The sequence below is a fragment of the Physella acuta genome, unplaced genomic scaffold (assembly GCF_028476545.2).
Source record: "Physella acuta isolate Inbredline_101_S28 unplaced genomic scaffold, ASM2847654v3 ptg001480l, whole genome shotgun sequence".
NCBI lineage: Eukaryota > Metazoa > Mollusca > Gastropoda > Physidae > Physella > Physella acuta.
Window position 1 is genome coordinate 413,698 of NW_026732995.1, and position 17,685 is coordinate 431,382.

Here is a 17,685-nt window from a genome sequence, read left to right on the forward strand (position 1 = left end):
GATATAGACACAACTGGTGTTTATTGATATAGACAACTGGTGTTTATTGATATAGACACAACTGGTGTTTATTGATATAGACACAACTGGTGTTTATTGATATAGACACAACTGGTGTTTATTGATATAGACACAACAGGTGCTTATTGATATAGACACAACTGGTGTTTATTGATATAGACACAACTGGTGTTTATTGATATTGACACAACTGGTGTTCATTGATATTGACACAACTGGTGTTTATTGATATAGACACAACTGGTGTTTATTGATATAGACACAACTGGTGTTCATTGATATAGACACAACAGGTGCTTATTGATATTGACACGACTGGTGTTTATTGATATAGACACAACTGGTGTTTATTGATATAGACACAACTGGTGTTTATTGGTATTGACACCACGGGTGCTTGTACAAAATAAGTTACAAAATACTAAATAACAATACAAACAATATTCAACTGACACCTTCTCGTTATTAAAACAGACACCACATTTATGTAGCGACCACCTAGTGTGTTCAGTTAACAGGCACCATCAGTGTTTATACTACCGACGCCACCAATTTATACATAGGGTAGCTATCTATCTATAAACTTATATATATATATATATATATATATATATATATATATATATATATATATATATATATATATATATATATATATATATATATATATATATATATATACACACATATATATAGTCAATGTGTTCAATAATCTCAAAATCAAAATGAACACCTACAGACAAGTTACAGTTTGAAATAACGCGGAAGTGATCTCCCCTAAACTTTCTCGAATATTCTTATATAACACTACTGGGGATGGCAACTCGAGATATAGACATGAATTTTAATAAAAAATTTAAATACTTAAACTTTTAAAAATGCAATAGAATCTCGTAGAAAAAAAGAATTGCGAACCAAGTGAACAGCAAACAATGTGTGTATAATAGTTGCGGAATATTAGTACTTTATAAATTCATATGCGTTTTTTTTTTTGAGAAATTGGAAATAGCGTTAAGTATTACTTCCGGTAAACGGAAATGACTCAAAATTTGACAGAATGCAGAGAATTACATCGTTTACTTATATCTGAAATTTCGTCTATCTATCTGATTTGATATAAAACTTATAAATGAAATTTCATCAATCTAACTTTAACAGTTCACAGACACACTCAAACACAGACATACGGACAAAATTGCATAACTATTTTTTTTTCCGACTCAGGGAGGTGTAAACATCGAGATTTTCACACATTGATTTATTTCACGATTACAATACTTCCACTATACTTCGTCCACGAGAAAGTAAAAATGCTGAGCATAACCTCACAAAGCGGATTTAGCGCCAAATCAACTAGTAAAACGTGGAAGTGCTAATGACTTAATTACACCGCATCCTCAGGCCGCCAAGAGCAAACGGAAATGACCTCAGTCAAGTAAATCGCTTAACGACACAGCCGCGTCTGTGTACCTTGCTCAATACAATCCTATCAGAAAGCGAGACGTGTACACGGAGTATGTCATACATGATATATAGCTGAATAATGCCATCCAGTCAAACGAAATGGAAACTTTCTACCCCAGGTCTGTGTGTCATAATACACATGTCTTGTGTAAATAAGAATTGACCCCGTCCTAAAATAAACCCGGAGTGATCTACCCTAAACTTTCTCGAATATTTTTATATAACACTACGTGGAATTGCAACTCGGGATATAGACATGCATTTTAATTACTTAATCTTTTAAAAATAGAATGGAATCTCGTAGAAAAAAGAATTGCGCACCAAGCGAACGCCAAGCAAAATGTGTATAATAGTGCGGAATATTATTAGTACTTTATAAATTCACATGAGTTTTTTTGAGAAATAGGAAATGGCGTAAACTAGTACTTCCGGTCAACGGAAATTACTCAAAATTTGACAGAAGGCAGAGAATTGGATATTTTACTTACCTGTAAAATTTCATTTATCTATCTGAAATAGTACTTAAGTTATAGTCTTTTGAAAAATTGAAAGTAGAATAAGTTCCACTTCCGATTATCGGAAATCGCTGAAAAGCTGATACGTATCTACAAATTTGATATAATACTTTTATATGAAATTTCATAAACCTAGCTATAACGGTACTCAAGTTTACAGACACACATACACACACAAACATACACACACACACAGACATACGGACAAGATTGCAAAACAGTGTTTTTCCGACGAGATTTGCAAAAAAAAAAAAAAAAAAAAAAAAATTTGCAATTTTGTTTGCACGATTACAATACTTTCTCTATACTTCGTATACGAGAAAGTAAAAAACCCAGTGTTACCAAAACTATGTCTGTGTGTTCTTCTACAGGGTTTTCTTACATTGGGATTATCAACCCAAGTCTGTAGATGTTCTGACCAGTACACGAGTCAGTTACAGGTCACTGTGTTGGTAAACACGGGCTAGATATCAGTCCAAGTGTAATACTGACGTCATGGGGTGCTAACATCCATCTGTAACACTGACGTCATGCGTGACACACGTCCATCTGTAATACTGAGGTCATGAAATACACACGTCCATCTGTAAAACTGACGTCATATAGTACACACATATATAAGTAATACTGACGTCAAGGGGGGGGGGGTGCGCAAGTCCATGGGGGTACACACGTCCATCTGTAATACTGACTTCATATGGTATGCACGTAATACTGACGTCATGTAGTGCACGTCTAAATGTAATACTGTTTTTAAATATATGGGGGGTAACTCCCACAGGCGTCTTTTGTTGAGTTTATATTTGGGGTATTTCCCCTTACTGATTTTATCATCTTGTGTTATGTACTGTATTTGTTGAGTCATGTACTCTACACTTTTATCCCTATGATTATAAGTGTGTCATGTACTCTACAGTTCTATCCCTATGATTATGAGTGTGTCATGTACTCTACAGTTTTTATCCCTATGATTATGAGTGTGTCATGTATTCTACAGTTTTATCCCTATGATTATGAGTGTGTCATGTACTCTACAGTTCTATCCCTATGATTATGAGTGTGTATCAAGCCTGACCACCTTTGAACACCTGGTCTACTTGTGTGAGAACAGTGCCATACCTAGCCCTGATGTTGTGGCATCTAGGCAGTCAAGGTAAGTTAACTGTCAGCCAGCAATGTTTGTGGCATTTGGTCAGCACTGACCAGTTTACTTGTAGATCTAAGGCAGTCAAAGCACTGACCCAGGTTGCCTAAAGTCAAAGCACTGATCCAGGTTGCCTAAAGTCAAAGCACTGACCCAGGTTGCCTAAAGTCAAAGCGCTGACCCAGGTTGCCTAAAGTCAAAGCACAGAGCTTATTAAATGTCTTTTAAATGAAATTGAGTTTTCTAAAATTATTTACAATCTTAATTGAAATGAAAGCACACCAGATTATTAATTTTCTAAAATGAAGAGGTAGTTTACAAGATTATTTATAATCTGAAATGAAAGTTGATCAGAATTTGAACCAGGCTCTTGCCAGCCTTCCAACAAATGTCTGGTCAATTTTCATTTGATTTTAAAACATGTTGCAGTGATAACCACACTTGTGCTGTTGTTTAGTTGCTGTTTTCTCAACTACAGCCCTCCCTCCACACCTGGCAACCCTTACAGCAAAAAACGAGAGGAAAGTTTCAGATCTGAGCCAACAGTCAATTTCATTTCATTCCCATTTGACCTTCAGTCTATCCTACCAAGAAGCCAGCAGGCAGAGTTGCTCTTTTCTACCTTCATCATTGGTGATGGTAAGTTACAACTAGTAGCTGTTTATTACAGGCAGAGCCTGCCTCTTTTCTACCTTCATCATTGGTGATGGTAAGTCACAACTAGTAGCTGTTTATTACAGGCAGAGCCTGCCTCTTTTCTACCTTCATCATTGGGGATGGTAAGTCACAACTAGTAGCTGTTTGTTACAGGCAGAGCTGCTCTTTTCTACCTTCATCATTGGGGATGGTAAGTCACAGCTAGTAGCTGTTTATTACAGGCAGAGCTGCTCTTTTCTACCTTCATCATTGGGGATGGTAAGTCACAGCTAGTAGCTGTTTATTACAGGCAGAGCTGCTCTTTTCTACCTTCATCATTGGGGATGGTAAGTCACAGCTAGTAGCTGTTTATTACAGGCAGAGCTGCTCTTTTCTACCTTCATCATTGGGGATGGTAAGTCACAACTAGTAGCTGTTTATTACAGGCAGAGCCTGTCTCTTTCTTGTGGGAGGGAAGGTGATTGATAATTTTAAAAGTCCTGAGTTAAGGCCCAGCTAGATGGAGACAATGGGACGGCATAGCCTAAACAATAGCGCACTAGGCTGCTAACCCTAAAGTCCCAAGTTCGAATCTGGGTCCAAGTCAGTAGAGTGTCCCTGAGTCCACCCAGCTCTGATGGGTACGTAACTCATGTGCTTACCACACATTCCCTTCAAATACTGAGATCAAGAAACTCTACTCCATCTGCCCAATGGATCGCTAGCTCTAAAGAGGATTCTTTCCTGGGGACATCAACTCATTTAAAACTAAAATCAAACATCTGCTGCCTAGCAATTAGAATAAAGAAGAAAAGACCAGTTTGTAGAGTGTATGAAAACCAATCCTCAAAACAAGTCTGACAAGTATTTAGCTGGGTATAACAAGTTTTAGGCTGGGTATAACAAGTATTTAGCTGGGTATAACAAGCTTATAATTGAATCCACAGCAAGTAATGTCTCCCAGGATGTTGTCCTTGACCCTAAAGAGCCGAATGAGCTGCTGGTGACCTTGTTCTATGACAAGCTGAAGGAGTCCCACAATAATGAGATCCTGCTCTCTACAGAGGACTGTTACAGGTGAGTCCATAGGACTATTACAGGTGAGTCCATAGGACTGTTACAGGTGAGTCCATAGGACTATTACAGGTGAGTCCATAGGACTGTTACAGGTGAGTCCATAGGACTGTTACAGGTGAGTCCATAGGACTGTTACAGGTGTCCAGAGGACTGTTACAGGTGTCTAGAGGACTGTTACAGGTGAGTCCATAGGACTGTTACAGGTGTCCAGAGGACTGTTACAGGTGAGTCCAGAGGACTGTTACAGGTGAGTCCAGAGGACTGTTACAGGTGAGTCCATAGGACTGTTACAGGTGAGTCCATAGGACTGTTACAGGTGTCCAGAGGACTGTAACAGGTGTCTAGAGGACTGTTACAGGTGAGTCCATAGGACTGTTACAGGTGTCCAGAGGACTGTTACAGGTGAGTCCATAGGACTGTTACAGGTGAGTCCATAGGACTGTTACAGGTGAGTCCAGAGGACTGTTACAGGTGTCCAGAGGACTGTTACAGGTGTCCAGAGGACTGTTACAGGTGAGTCCATAGGACTGTTACAGGTGAGTCCATAGGACTGTTACAGGTGAGTCCATAGGACTGTTACAGGTGAGTCCATAGGTCTGTTACAGGTGAGCCCAGAGGACTGTTACAGGTGAGTCCATAGGTCTGTTACAGGTGAGTCCAGAGGACTGTTACAGGTGAGTCCAGAGGACTGTTACAGGTGTCTAGAGGACTGTTACAGGTGAGTCCATAGGACTGTTACAGGTGAGTCCATAGGACTGTTACAGGTGAGTCCAGAGGACTGTTACAGGTGAGTCCATAGGTCTGTTACAGGTGAGCCCAGAGGACTGTTACAGGTGAGTCCATAGGACTGTTACAGGTGAGTCCATAGGACTGTTACAGGTGAGTCCATAGGACTGTTACAGGTGAGTCCATAGGACTGTTACAGGTGAGTCCATAGGACTGTTACAGGTGAGTCCATAGGACTATTACAGGTGAGTCCATAGGACTGTTACAGGTGAGTCCAGAGGACTGTTACAGGTGAGTCCAGAGGACTGTTACAGGTGAGTCCATAGGTCTGTTACAGGTGTCCAGAGGACTGTTACAGGTCTCTCTATAGATGACTGTTACAGGTGAGTCTAGCACCAAACTTTTACAACAAATTCCTAACAGATGCTGTCCCCCAGAGCCATTTTCCCAAACGGACACTTGCCTGAATGTGACAAATGCCTGAAAGCTGTTTGTCAGAAAATGTATTAATATTATAGACTGTCAAGTGGAAATTCTGCGTAAATTGGAATTTGATAAATTGACTATTCTAAGCATAAAATTTTAAACAGAAATTCGTTTATATTCATAAAAACTTAGCTTTTATTTTTGAAAACTGAGTAATTTCTTTTTAAAAAAATCTTAATTTAAAAAAAAATAAATGTAAAGGTGATGTTGAGGGCGGTGTCTATACATTTTTAAAATTATTGAATGACGTGTCCACGTCGTGGCACCTCGCACCAATGAGCAAAGGTGCGTTAAACACCTAATGTAGTCACTGATGTTTGATCTCTCTTCAACTTACCTTTACATACAATGTGTTAAAGTGATTACTTAATTAAGAAATTGAGATTAACTTTATTTAAAATCTGCAATAAATAGGTAATTTAAAAAAAAATTGTTTCATAAATGGAAAAAACCAGTTTTTACACTTTTTATAATTCAAATACAAATTTATTAAGTATGTCTACTTGGTAGATCTAATAGGCCCTTATGATACTGCTAAATAAATACCATATTTTAGTCTTTAGTAGAAATGTTGGTTAATTTATTGATGCAGAAAAATTATTCTCTGAAATTAATGCACTATTGTGTGTTGATTTACTTGCCCCCCCATTATAGACCTTGAGTATAACCAAACAAATGTTTTTGTCTAATGTGTTGATTTACTTGCCCACCATTATAAACCTTGAGTATAACCCAATGTTGTTTAATGTGTAGATTTACTTGCCCACCATTATAGACCTTGAGTATAACCCAATGTTGTTTAATGTGTAGATTTACTTGCCCCCCATTATAAACCTTGAGTATAACCCAATGTTGTTTAATGTGTAGATTTACTTGCCCACCATTATAGACCTTGAGTATAACCCAATGTTGTCTAATGTGTTGATTTACTTGTCCACCATTATAAACCTTGAGTATAACCCAATGTTGTTTCTAAAGATTTTTAGAGCATGTGTTACAACGTCCAAGGGACCATGAGAAAAATCCTGTACCATTCTCCTATAGACTGGATGGAGCCCATTGTGCTGAGGGCAACTTTGCTTTTGAGCCTGGGAATTTTTCTGTGAGTGGGGAAAAGGGTTTTTTTATATCTTTGATCAGCACACAACTGGCTAGATAGTAAGAAATAAACCTATCTTTGATCAGCACACAACTGGCTAGATAGTAAGAAATAAACCTATCTTTGATCAGCACACAACTGGCTAGGTAGTAAGAAATAAACCTATCTTTGAGCAGCACACAACTGGCTAGATAGTAAGAAATAAACCTATCTTTGATCAGCACACAACTGGCTAGATAGTAAGAAATAAACCTATCTTTGATCAGCACACAACTGGCTAGATAGTAAGAAATAAACCTATCTTTGATCAGCACACAACTGGCTAGATAGTAAGAAATAAACCTATCTTTGATCAGCACACAACTGGCTAGATAGTAAGAAATAAACCTATCTTTGATCAGCACACAACTGGCTAGATAGTAAGAAATAAACCTATCTTTGAGCAGCACACAACTGGCTAGATAGTAAGAAATAAACCTATCTTTGATCAGCACACAACTGGCTAGGTAGTAAGAAATAAACCTATCTTTGATCAGCACACAACTGGCTAGGTAGTAAGAAATAAACCTATCTTTGATCAACACACAACTGGCTAGATAGTAAGAAATAAACCTATCTTTGATCAGCACACAACTGGCTAGATAGTAAGAAATAAGCCTATCTTTGATCAACACACAACTGGCTAGATAGTAAGAAATAAACCTATCTTTGATCAGCACACAACTGGCTAGATAGTAAGAAATAAACCTATCTTTGATCAGCACACAACTGGCTAGATAGTAAGAAATAAACCTATCTTTGATCAACACACAACTGGCTAGATAGTAAGAAATAAACCTATCTTTGATCAGCACACAACTGGCTAGATAGTAAGAAATAAACCTATCTTTGATCAGCACACAACTGGCTAGATAGTAAGAAATAAACCTATCTTTGATCAGCACACAACTGGCTAGATAGTAAGAAATAAACCTATCTTTGATCAACACACAACTGGCTAGATAGTAAGAAATAAACCTATCTTTGATCAGCACACAACTGGCTAGATAGTAAGAAATAAACCTATCTTTGATCAGCACACAACTGGCTAGATAGTAAGAAATAAACCTATCTTTGTTCAGCACACAACTGGCTAGATAGTAAGAAATAAACCTATCTTTGTTCAGCACACAACTGGCTAGATAGTAAGAAATAAACCTATCTTTGTTCAGCACACAACTGGCTAGATAGTAAGAAATAAACCTATCTTTGATCAGCACACAACTGGCTAGATAGTAAGAAATAAACCTATCTTTGTTCAGCACACAACTGGCTAGATAGTAAGAAATAAACCTATCTTTGATCAGCACACAACTGGCTAGATAGTAAGAAATAAACCTATCTTTGATCAACACACAACTGGCTAGATAGTAAGAAATAAACCTATCTTTGATCAGCACACAACTGGCTAGATAGTAAGAAATAAACCTATCTTTGATCAGCACACAACTGGCTAGATAGTAAGAAATAAACCTATCTTTGATCAGCACACAACTGGCTAGATAGTAAGAAATAAACCTATCTTTGATCAGCACACAACTGGCTAGATAGTAAGAAATAAACCTATCTTTGAGCAGCACACAACTGGCTAGATAGTAAGAAATAAACCTATCTTTGATCAGCACACAACTGGCTAGGTAGTAAGAAATAAACCTATCTTTGATCAGCACACAACTGGCTAGGTAGTAAGAAATAAACCTATCTTTGATCAACACACAACTGGCTAGATAGTAAGAAATAAACCTATCTTTGATCAGCACACAACTGGCTAGATAGTAAGAAATAAGCCTATCTTTGATCAACACACAACTGGCTAGATAGTAAGAAATAAACCTATCTTTGATCAGCACACAACTGGCTAGATAGTAAGAAATAAACCTATCTTTGATCAGCACACAACTGGCTAGATAGTAAGAAATAAACCTATCTTTGATCAACACACAACTGGCTAGATAGTAAGAAATAAACCTATCTTTGATCAGCACACAACTGGCTAGATAGTAAGAAATAAACCTATCTTTGATCAGCACACAACTGGCTAGATAGTAAGAAATAAACCTATCTTTGATCAGCACACAACTGGCTAGATAGTAAGAAATAAACCTATCTTTGATCAACACACAACTGGCTAGATAGTAAGAAATAAACCTATCTTTGATCAGCACACAACTGGCTAGATAGTAAGAAATAAACCTATCTTTGATCAGCACACAACTGGCTAGATAGTAAGAAATAAACCTATCTTTGTTCAGCACACAACTGGCTAGATAGTAAGAAATAAACCTATCTTTGTTCAGCACACAACTGGCTAGATAGTAAGAAATAAACCTATCTTTGTTCAGCACACAACTGGCTAGATAGTAAGAAATAAACCTATCTTTGATCAGCACACAACTGGCTAGATAGTAAGAAATAAACCTATCTTTGTTCAGCACACAACTGGCTAGATAGTAAGAAATAAACCTATCTTTGATCAGCACACAACTGGCTAGATAGTAAGAAATAAACCTATCTTTGTTCAGCACACAACTGGCTAGATAGTAAGAAATAAACCTATCTTTGTTCAGCACACAACTGGCTAGATAGTAAGAAATAAACCTATCTTTGTTCAGCACACAACTGGCTAGATAGTAAGAAATAAACCTATCTTTGATCAGCACACAACTGGCTAGATAGTAAGAAATAAACCTATCTTTGATCAGCACACAACTGGCTAGATAGTAAGAAATAAACCTATCTTTGTTCAGCACACAACTGGCTAGATAGTAAGAAATAAACCTATCTTTGTTCAGCACACAACTGGCTAGATAGTAAGAAATAAACCTATCTTTGATCAGCACACAACTGGCTAGATAGTAAGAAATAAACCTATCTTTGATCAGCACACAACTGGCTAGATAGTAAGAAATAAACCTATCTTTGATCAGCACACAACTGGCTAGATAGTAAGAAATAAACCTATCTTTGAGCAGCACACAACTGGCTAGATAGTAAGAAATAAACCTATCTTTGATCAGCACACAACTGGCTAGGTAGTAAGAAATAAACCTATCTTTGATCAGCACACAACTGGCTAGGTAGTAAGAAATAAACCTATCTTTGATCAACACACAACTGGCTAGATAGTAAGAAATAAACCTATCTTTGATCAGCACACAACTGGCTAGATAGTAAGAGATAAACCCAGTGGTCTGCTGTGTGGGAGGGCTTTACAAAATGGTTGGTTACATTGTTGCACATTTGACTCATACGTAATATATACAATATTGTTGGCAAGTTTTACTTATCTCTATAAAATAATTGTATATTGGGTGGCGCGAAGAAAATAAAAAAGTTGTAAGTAGTAAGATATAAATTATATAAAAATGTTTCTGCGTATAATCCATCATGTAACTATGTTTTAATCATGGAACAATTTTTAATCATGGGTAGGAAACTGACCATGAAATGACCGATGCATCTTCTACAAGCACAAGAAAAAACCTTGAACCAGGAAGTTGGAAAGTGCCGCCAAAGAAGGAAGTGGAGAACCCAAGGCTAATGAGCAGTGAAGCTCCCAGCAAACATGGCAAGCTGTCCACCAATGTTCTCTCCCCCCCTCCAGTGGACTATGGGTACAGTCAAGCAGGAAGTGGGCCAGGTAGGTTCAGCACTCTCAACTAGGTTTTTAAAACCCTAAAGGCCTGAAGTCAATACACGCCATCCTCCCTATCCACAAGTTCATTTAAAATGTATGTTTATACCTCAGTAAACAAGTATCAGTGTGTCCTAGGTTTGTATATGAAAATGATGTGTAAGGTTCAGTCAGTCAAGTTTCCTTCTGAGTGTTGATATACTAGGATAGCCATGTTGTGCAGAATCTTTGTACCAGAGAAATCTTCTTCTAGTCAGCCAGTTCAATACTGTCAATGTGGAAAGTTTTCCCAAGCAAAGCATATTAAGTTTATTTGTAAGGAGCAAGCAGGGTATACTTGTAACAATTGTTTACAGGTGAAACTTTGAAGCAAGCAGAATGTTTCCACTGTCCCATGTGGAAGTAGCAAGCAGTGTATACTTGTAACAATTGTTTACAGGTGAAACTTTGAAGCAAGCAGAATGTTTCCACCGTCCCATGTGGAAGTAGCAAGCAGTGTATACTTGTAACAATTGTTTACAGGTGAAACTTTGAAGCAAGCAGAATGTTTCCACTGCCCCATGTGGAAGTAGCAAGCAGTGTATACTTGTAACAATTGTTTACAGGTGAAACTTTGAAGCAAGCAGAATGTTTCCACTGCCCCATGTGGAAGTAGCAAGCAGTGTATACTTGTAACAATTGTTTACAGGTGAAACTTTGAAGCAAGCAGAATGTTTCCACTGCCCCATGTGGAAGTAGCAAGCAGTGTATACTTGTAACAATTGTTTACAGGTGAAACTTTGAAGCAAGCAGAATGTTTCCACTGTCCCATGTGGAAGTAGCAAGCAGTGTATACTTGTAACAATTGTTTACAGGTGAAACTTTGAAACAAGCAGAATGTTTCCACTGTCCCATGTGGAAGTAGCAAGCAGTGTATACTTGTAACAATTGTTTACAGGTGAAACTTTGAAGCAAGCAGAATGTTTCCACTGCCCCATGTGGAAGTAGCAAGCAGTGTATACTTGTAACAATTGTTTACAGGTGAAACTTTGAAGCAAGCAGAATGTTTCCACTGCCCCATGTGGAAGTAGCAAGCAGTGTATACTTGTAACAATTGTTTACAGGTGAAACTTTGAAGCAAGCAGAATGTTTCCACTGTCCCATGTGGAAGTAGCAAGCAGTGTATACTTGTAACAATTGTTTACAGGTGAAACTTTGAAGCAAGCAGAATGTTTCCACTGCCCCATGTGGAAGTGCTATGTAAAGAAAGATGTCACTGAACACCTACTCTTGACCTTTGTACCTGCCTGCTTTGATGACTTGCTGCTGCTAAATCCCCCACCTGTGAATGCTGAGACAACAAAAGCCAATGAGCCCACGCTAGCACAGGTCAGTTCACACACAAGTTAATTTCTAGACACACAAGTTAATTTCTAGTCACCAATGTACGCATTGATGTGTAGTTTTGTACAGCCCCCCCCCACCCCCCCTCCACGCTAGCACAGGTCAGTTCACACACAAGTTAATTTCAAGTCACTGATGTACTCAGTGATGTGTAGTTTTGTACAGCCCCCCCCCCCCTCCACCTAACATTGCGTGCAGCTTTCCCCTCACTTTGTGTCACTTAAAATAAAGAAGCAATTTATATTGAAAACATAACTGTCAAACATATTGTCTGCTTCACAACAAAACCTAATGTTGATCAGTTCACTTGTGTGATGCTATAATGCCTGTGATGCTATAATGTCTGTGATGTTATAATGTCTGTGATGTTATAATGTCTGTGATGTTATAATGTCTGTGATGTTATCATATCTGTGATGTTATAATGTCTGTGATGTTATAATGCCTGTGATGTTATAAGGTCTGTGATGTTATAATGTCTGTGATGTTATAATGTCTGTGATGTCATAATGTCTGTGATGTTATAATGTCTGTGATGCTATAATGTCTGTGATGTTATAATGTCTGTGATGTTATAATGTCTGTTATGCTATAATGTCTGTGATGTTATAATGTCTGTGATGTTATAATGTCTGTGATGTTATAATGTCTGTGATGCTATAATGTCTGTGATGTTATAATGTCTGTGATGCTATAATGTCTGTGATGCTATAATGTCTGTGATGTTATAATGTCTGTGATGTTATAATGTCTGTGATGTTATAATGTCTGTGATGTTATAATGTCTGTGATGTTATAATGTCTGTGATGTTATAATGTCTGTGATGTTATAATGTCTGTGATGCTATAATGTCTTTGATGTTATAATGTCTGTGATGTTATAATGTCTGTGATGCTATAATGTCTGTGATGCTATAATGTCTGTGATGTTATAATGTCTGTTATGCTATAATGTCTGTGATGCTATAATGTCTGTGATGCTATAATGTCTGTGATGTTATAATGCCTGTGATGTTATAATGTCTGTGATGTTATAATGTCTGTGATGTTATAATGTCTGTGATGTTATAATGTCTGTGATGTTATAATATCTGTTATGTTATAATGTCTGTGATGTTATAATGTCTGTGATGTTATAATGTCTGTGATGCTATAATGTCTGTGATGTTATAATGTCTGTGATGCTATAATGTCTGTGATGCTATAATGTCTGTGATGTTATAATGTCTGTGATGTTATAATGTCTGTGATGTTATAATGTCTGTGATGTTATAATGTCTGTGATGTTATAATGTCTGTGATGTTATAATGTCTGTGATGTTATAATGTCTGTGATGCTATAATGTCTTTGATGTTATAATGTCTGTGATGTTATAATGTCTGTGATGCTATAATGTCTTTGATGTTATAATGTCTGTGATGTTATAATGTCTGTTATGCTATAATGTCTGTGATGCTATAATGTCTGTGATGCTATAATGTCTGTGATGTTATAATGCCTGTGATGTTATAATGTCTGTGATGTTATAATGTCTGTGATGTTATAATGTCTGTGATGTTATAATGTCTGTGATGTTATAATGTCTGTGATGTTATAATGTCTGTGATGTTATAATGTCTGTGATGTTATAATGTCTGTGATGTTATAATGTCTGTGATGTTATAATGTCTGTGATGTTATAATGTCTGTGATGCTATAATGTCTTTGATGTTATAATGTCTGTGATGTTATAATGTCTGTGATGCTATAATGTCTGTGATGTTATAATGTCTGTGATGTTATAATGTCTGTGATGTTATAATGTCTGTGATGCTATAATGTCTTTGATGTTATAATGTCTGTGATGTTATAATGTCTGTTATGCTATAATGTCTGTGATGCTATAATGTCTGTGATGTTATAATGTCTGGGATGTTATAATGTCTGTGATGTTATAATGTCTGTGATGTTATAATGTCTGTGGTGTTATACTGTCTGTGATGTTATAATGTCTGTGATGTTATAATGTCTGTGATGTTATAATGTCTGTGATGCTATAATGTAATTGATGTTATAATGTCTGTGATGTTATAATGTCTGTGATGCTATAATGTCTGTGATGTTATAATGTCTGTGATGTTATAATGTCTGTGATGTTATAATGTCTGTGATGCTATAATGTCTTTGATGTTATAATGTCTGTGATGTTATAATGTCTGTTATGCTATAATGTCTGTGATGCTATAATGTCTGTGATGCTATAATGTCTGTGATGCTATAATGTCTGTGATGTTATAATGTCTGGGATGTTATAATGTCTGGGATGTTATAATGTCTGTGATGTTATAATGTCTGTTATGTTATAATGTCTGTTATGTTATAATGTCTGTGGTGTTATAATGTCTGTGATGTTATAATGTCTGTGATGTTATAATGTCTGTGATGCTATAATGTCTGTGATGTTATAATGTCTGTGATGTTATAATGTCTGTGATGTTATAATGTCTGTGATGCTATAATGTCTGTGATGTTATAATGTCTGTTATGTTATAATGTCTGTGATGTTATAATGTCTGTGATGTTATAATGTCTGTTATGTTATAATGTCTGTGATGCTATAATGTCTGTGATGCTATAATGTCTGTGATGTTATAATGTCTGTGATGTTATAATGTCTGTGATGCTATAATGTCTGTGATGTTATAATGTCTGTGATGTTATAATGTCTGTGATGCTATAATGTCTGTGATGCTATAATGTCTGTGATGCTATAATGTCTGTGATGCTATAATGTCTGTGATGTTATAATGTCTGTGATGTTATAATGTCTGCTTCACAACAAAACCTAATGTGATTTTTCCAGACAAATGTGGTTGATCAGAAGGTTGGAGATGGAGCTAGTGACAGCCCAGGTGAGATCTTGTAGCTTGACAAAACTTGGTTTATAGCTCTACACGACATAGGCCATACATGACATACCAATGAAATGTTTTCAAATTGCAACAATTGTGCTGACATAGCCAAACATGACATACCAATGAAATGTTTTCAAATGTTAACCAATTGTGCTGACATAGCCATACATGACATACCAATGAAATGTTTTCAAATGTTAACCAAATGTGCTGACAGGGCCAGAAAGTTTGGCAGAGAAATCTCATGTATCTGATGATGGAGACAAGTCCTCAGCCTCACCCAATGTGGAGACAAGAAATGAAAAGGTTGCTCTCTAACATTTATAACAACAAGCTTTTATGTAGGCACAGAAGAAGAAAACAAAATGATTTTTCTTTAAATATATAAACCACTATGTATACAATTATGAAGAAAAGCATGGGTCACTATTTTATGCTCTCAATAAGTAAAGAAAAAAAATAGATCCCCTTTCAGACCTTATGACCCTAAATGAAGACACTGCAGATGAAGTAGAGTTCATGTGTTTCTTGATCTCGGCAAATGAAGGTACAGTGTGGTTTGCACTAAGTCTTAACATCCCTAACATGAGTCAGGTACCCATCACAGCTGGATGGACTCAGAGATATCATACAGCCTTGTTTATTTAAATACTTTTATATATATTGGTGCATTATTCTTTATGTTAACATTTTTCTTCATTACAGTGCATATATGAGAGCTTGTTATTACAGATGTTTTTATTATAAAATATTTTTTATAAATTCAAATTTCATTACCAATAACACTTGCCCACCATATAGTATGTAATAGCCTTAAAAAGGTTAATTACAAAGAAATTTAATATTTAACATCTAATTATGTTATTTTGCATTGTCATTGGGACTTGTCTTGCTTGTCTGGTTTGAAACAAAACTGTTCAGTGGAAGTGGGTGAAATTTTGTTCACAAGTTTTGACCCTTGATGTGTGTCAACATAATAAAGTTTAGTGTGTGTGTAGGTCCAATTGCAGTTGGTCAACATAATAAAGTTTTGTGTGTGTCTTGGTCCAATTGCAGATGGTCAACATAATAAAGTTTAGTGTGTGTGTAGGTCCAATTGCAGTTGGTCAACATAATAAAGTTTAGTGTGTGTCTTGGTCCAATTGCAGATGGTCAACATAATAAAGTTTTGTGTGTGTCTTGGTCCAATTGCAGATGGTCAACATAATAAAGTTTTGTGTGTGTCTTGGTCCAATTGCAGATGGTCAACATAATAAAGTTTTGTGTGTGTCTAGGTCCAATTGCAGATGGTCAACATAATAAAGTTTTGTGTGTGTCTAGGTCCAATTGCAGTTGGTCAACATAATAAAGTTTTGTGTGTGTCTAGGTCCAATTGCAGATGGTCAACATAATAAAGTTTTGTGTGTGTCTAGGTCCAATTGCAGATGGTCAACATAATAAAGTTTTGTGTGTGTGTAGGTCCAATTGCAGTTGGTCAACATAATAAAGTTTTGTGTGTGTCTAGGTCCAATTGCAGATGGTCAACGTAATAAAGTTTAGTCTGTGTGTAGGTCCAATTGCAGTTGGTCAACATAATAAAGTTTTGTGTGTGTGTCTAGGTCCAGCAGTGGGTGAACAAAAACACAGACGCCATGAAAGCCACCATTAGTGGACCTCTGTTGATGCCTGTCTATGTCTACAGCTGTCATTTGAAAAACATCACTAATTCCTTGGTCAACAGGTGATACACTTTATGCCCTGACATAGAGATCTATATTATCTACAATAATATCTTTGTATTTACAATCTCACATAAAGAACTAAAACCTGTTATTTTTGTTACCCCAAGCGCTGGTACCAGACTTGTGATGACATTACACTTTAAATTACAGGGGAAACTTCAACCTTCCGGAGGACATCTTTGAAAACTTGTCATTTCATCCAGCAGATGACACAAAATGTCAGCGCTCACCTCGTGGTCAGCTGCTGTCATTTGATGTCACTAGTGATGACCAGGATGATAGAGATTCATGGAGAAGTTCTCTTGACCGCCGGTCAACAGACAGTAATTCCTACAGACTTGATTCTTTCAAAGAACACTGCAAAATCCTTTCTGAGCTTTACTTCAATTCTTTTTTGTCAGGTAAAGTTCTAGTAAAGGTCTCTGTCTTATTAGGTAAAGTTGTAGTAAAGGTCTCAGTCTTATTAGGTCAAGACTTACGTGAATAGTTTTCTGTTAACATTTACTACACATCTATTATATTTACAAAGTATATATTTACATATTATATTTCCATGTATATTATCTCCTGGTGAGTTTTAGATAACCACTTTTTATGGTATTAACTTACAAGGGGGATAAAAAAATCTCTATCAACAAATTGTCTTACTGTAAAATACCAATCAATTAAAGCTAGTGCTCTTTTGACTGTTGCAGCTTACTAAATCTAAAGGATACTTCCATATTTTTTAAATACATGAACTTGTTCATGTAGGAGTCACTTAATGAAGTCTCCTATACTTTTCAATGTTCTTTAATATTTGAAGGTGTTGTGATTGAAATCAATAAGATTTAGTCTAAGTGGTT

At 36.5% G+C, this 17,685-nt stretch overlaps 1 protein-coding gene across 6 annotated transcripts in view; it reads left to right on the top strand.

The window, feature by feature from the left end:
* LOC131928250 (KICSTOR complex protein SZT2) overlaps positions 1 to 17,685 on the top strand; it is an 89,765-nt gene that overhangs the window by 35,683 nt on the left and 36,397 nt on the right. For 5 of the 6 annotated variants that reach the window (XM_059284212.1, XM_059284214.1, XM_059284216.1 and 2 more), the window contains exons 21-30: positions 3,038 to 3,153; positions 3,602 to 3,783; positions 4,728 to 4,857; positions 7,048 to 7,171; positions 10,640 to 10,847; positions 12,028 to 12,209; positions 15,068 to 15,116; positions 15,337 to 15,425; positions 16,718 to 16,839; positions 16,991 to 17,241. In XM_059284212.1, coding sequence (XP_059140195.1) covers positions 3,038 to 3,153; positions 3,602 to 3,783; positions 4,728 to 4,857; positions 7,048 to 7,171; positions 10,640 to 10,847; positions 12,028 to 12,209; positions 15,068 to 15,116; positions 15,337 to 15,425; positions 16,718 to 16,839; positions 16,991 to 17,241 — 1,453 coding nt within the window. The remainder of the gene's footprint in view (positions 1 to 3,037; positions 3,154 to 3,601; positions 3,784 to 4,727; positions 4,858 to 7,047; positions 7,172 to 10,639; positions 10,848 to 12,027; positions 12,210 to 15,067; positions 15,117 to 15,336; positions 15,426 to 16,717; positions 16,840 to 16,990; positions 17,242 to 17,685) is intronic. The other variant, XM_059284215.1, reaches the window with a different exon arrangement.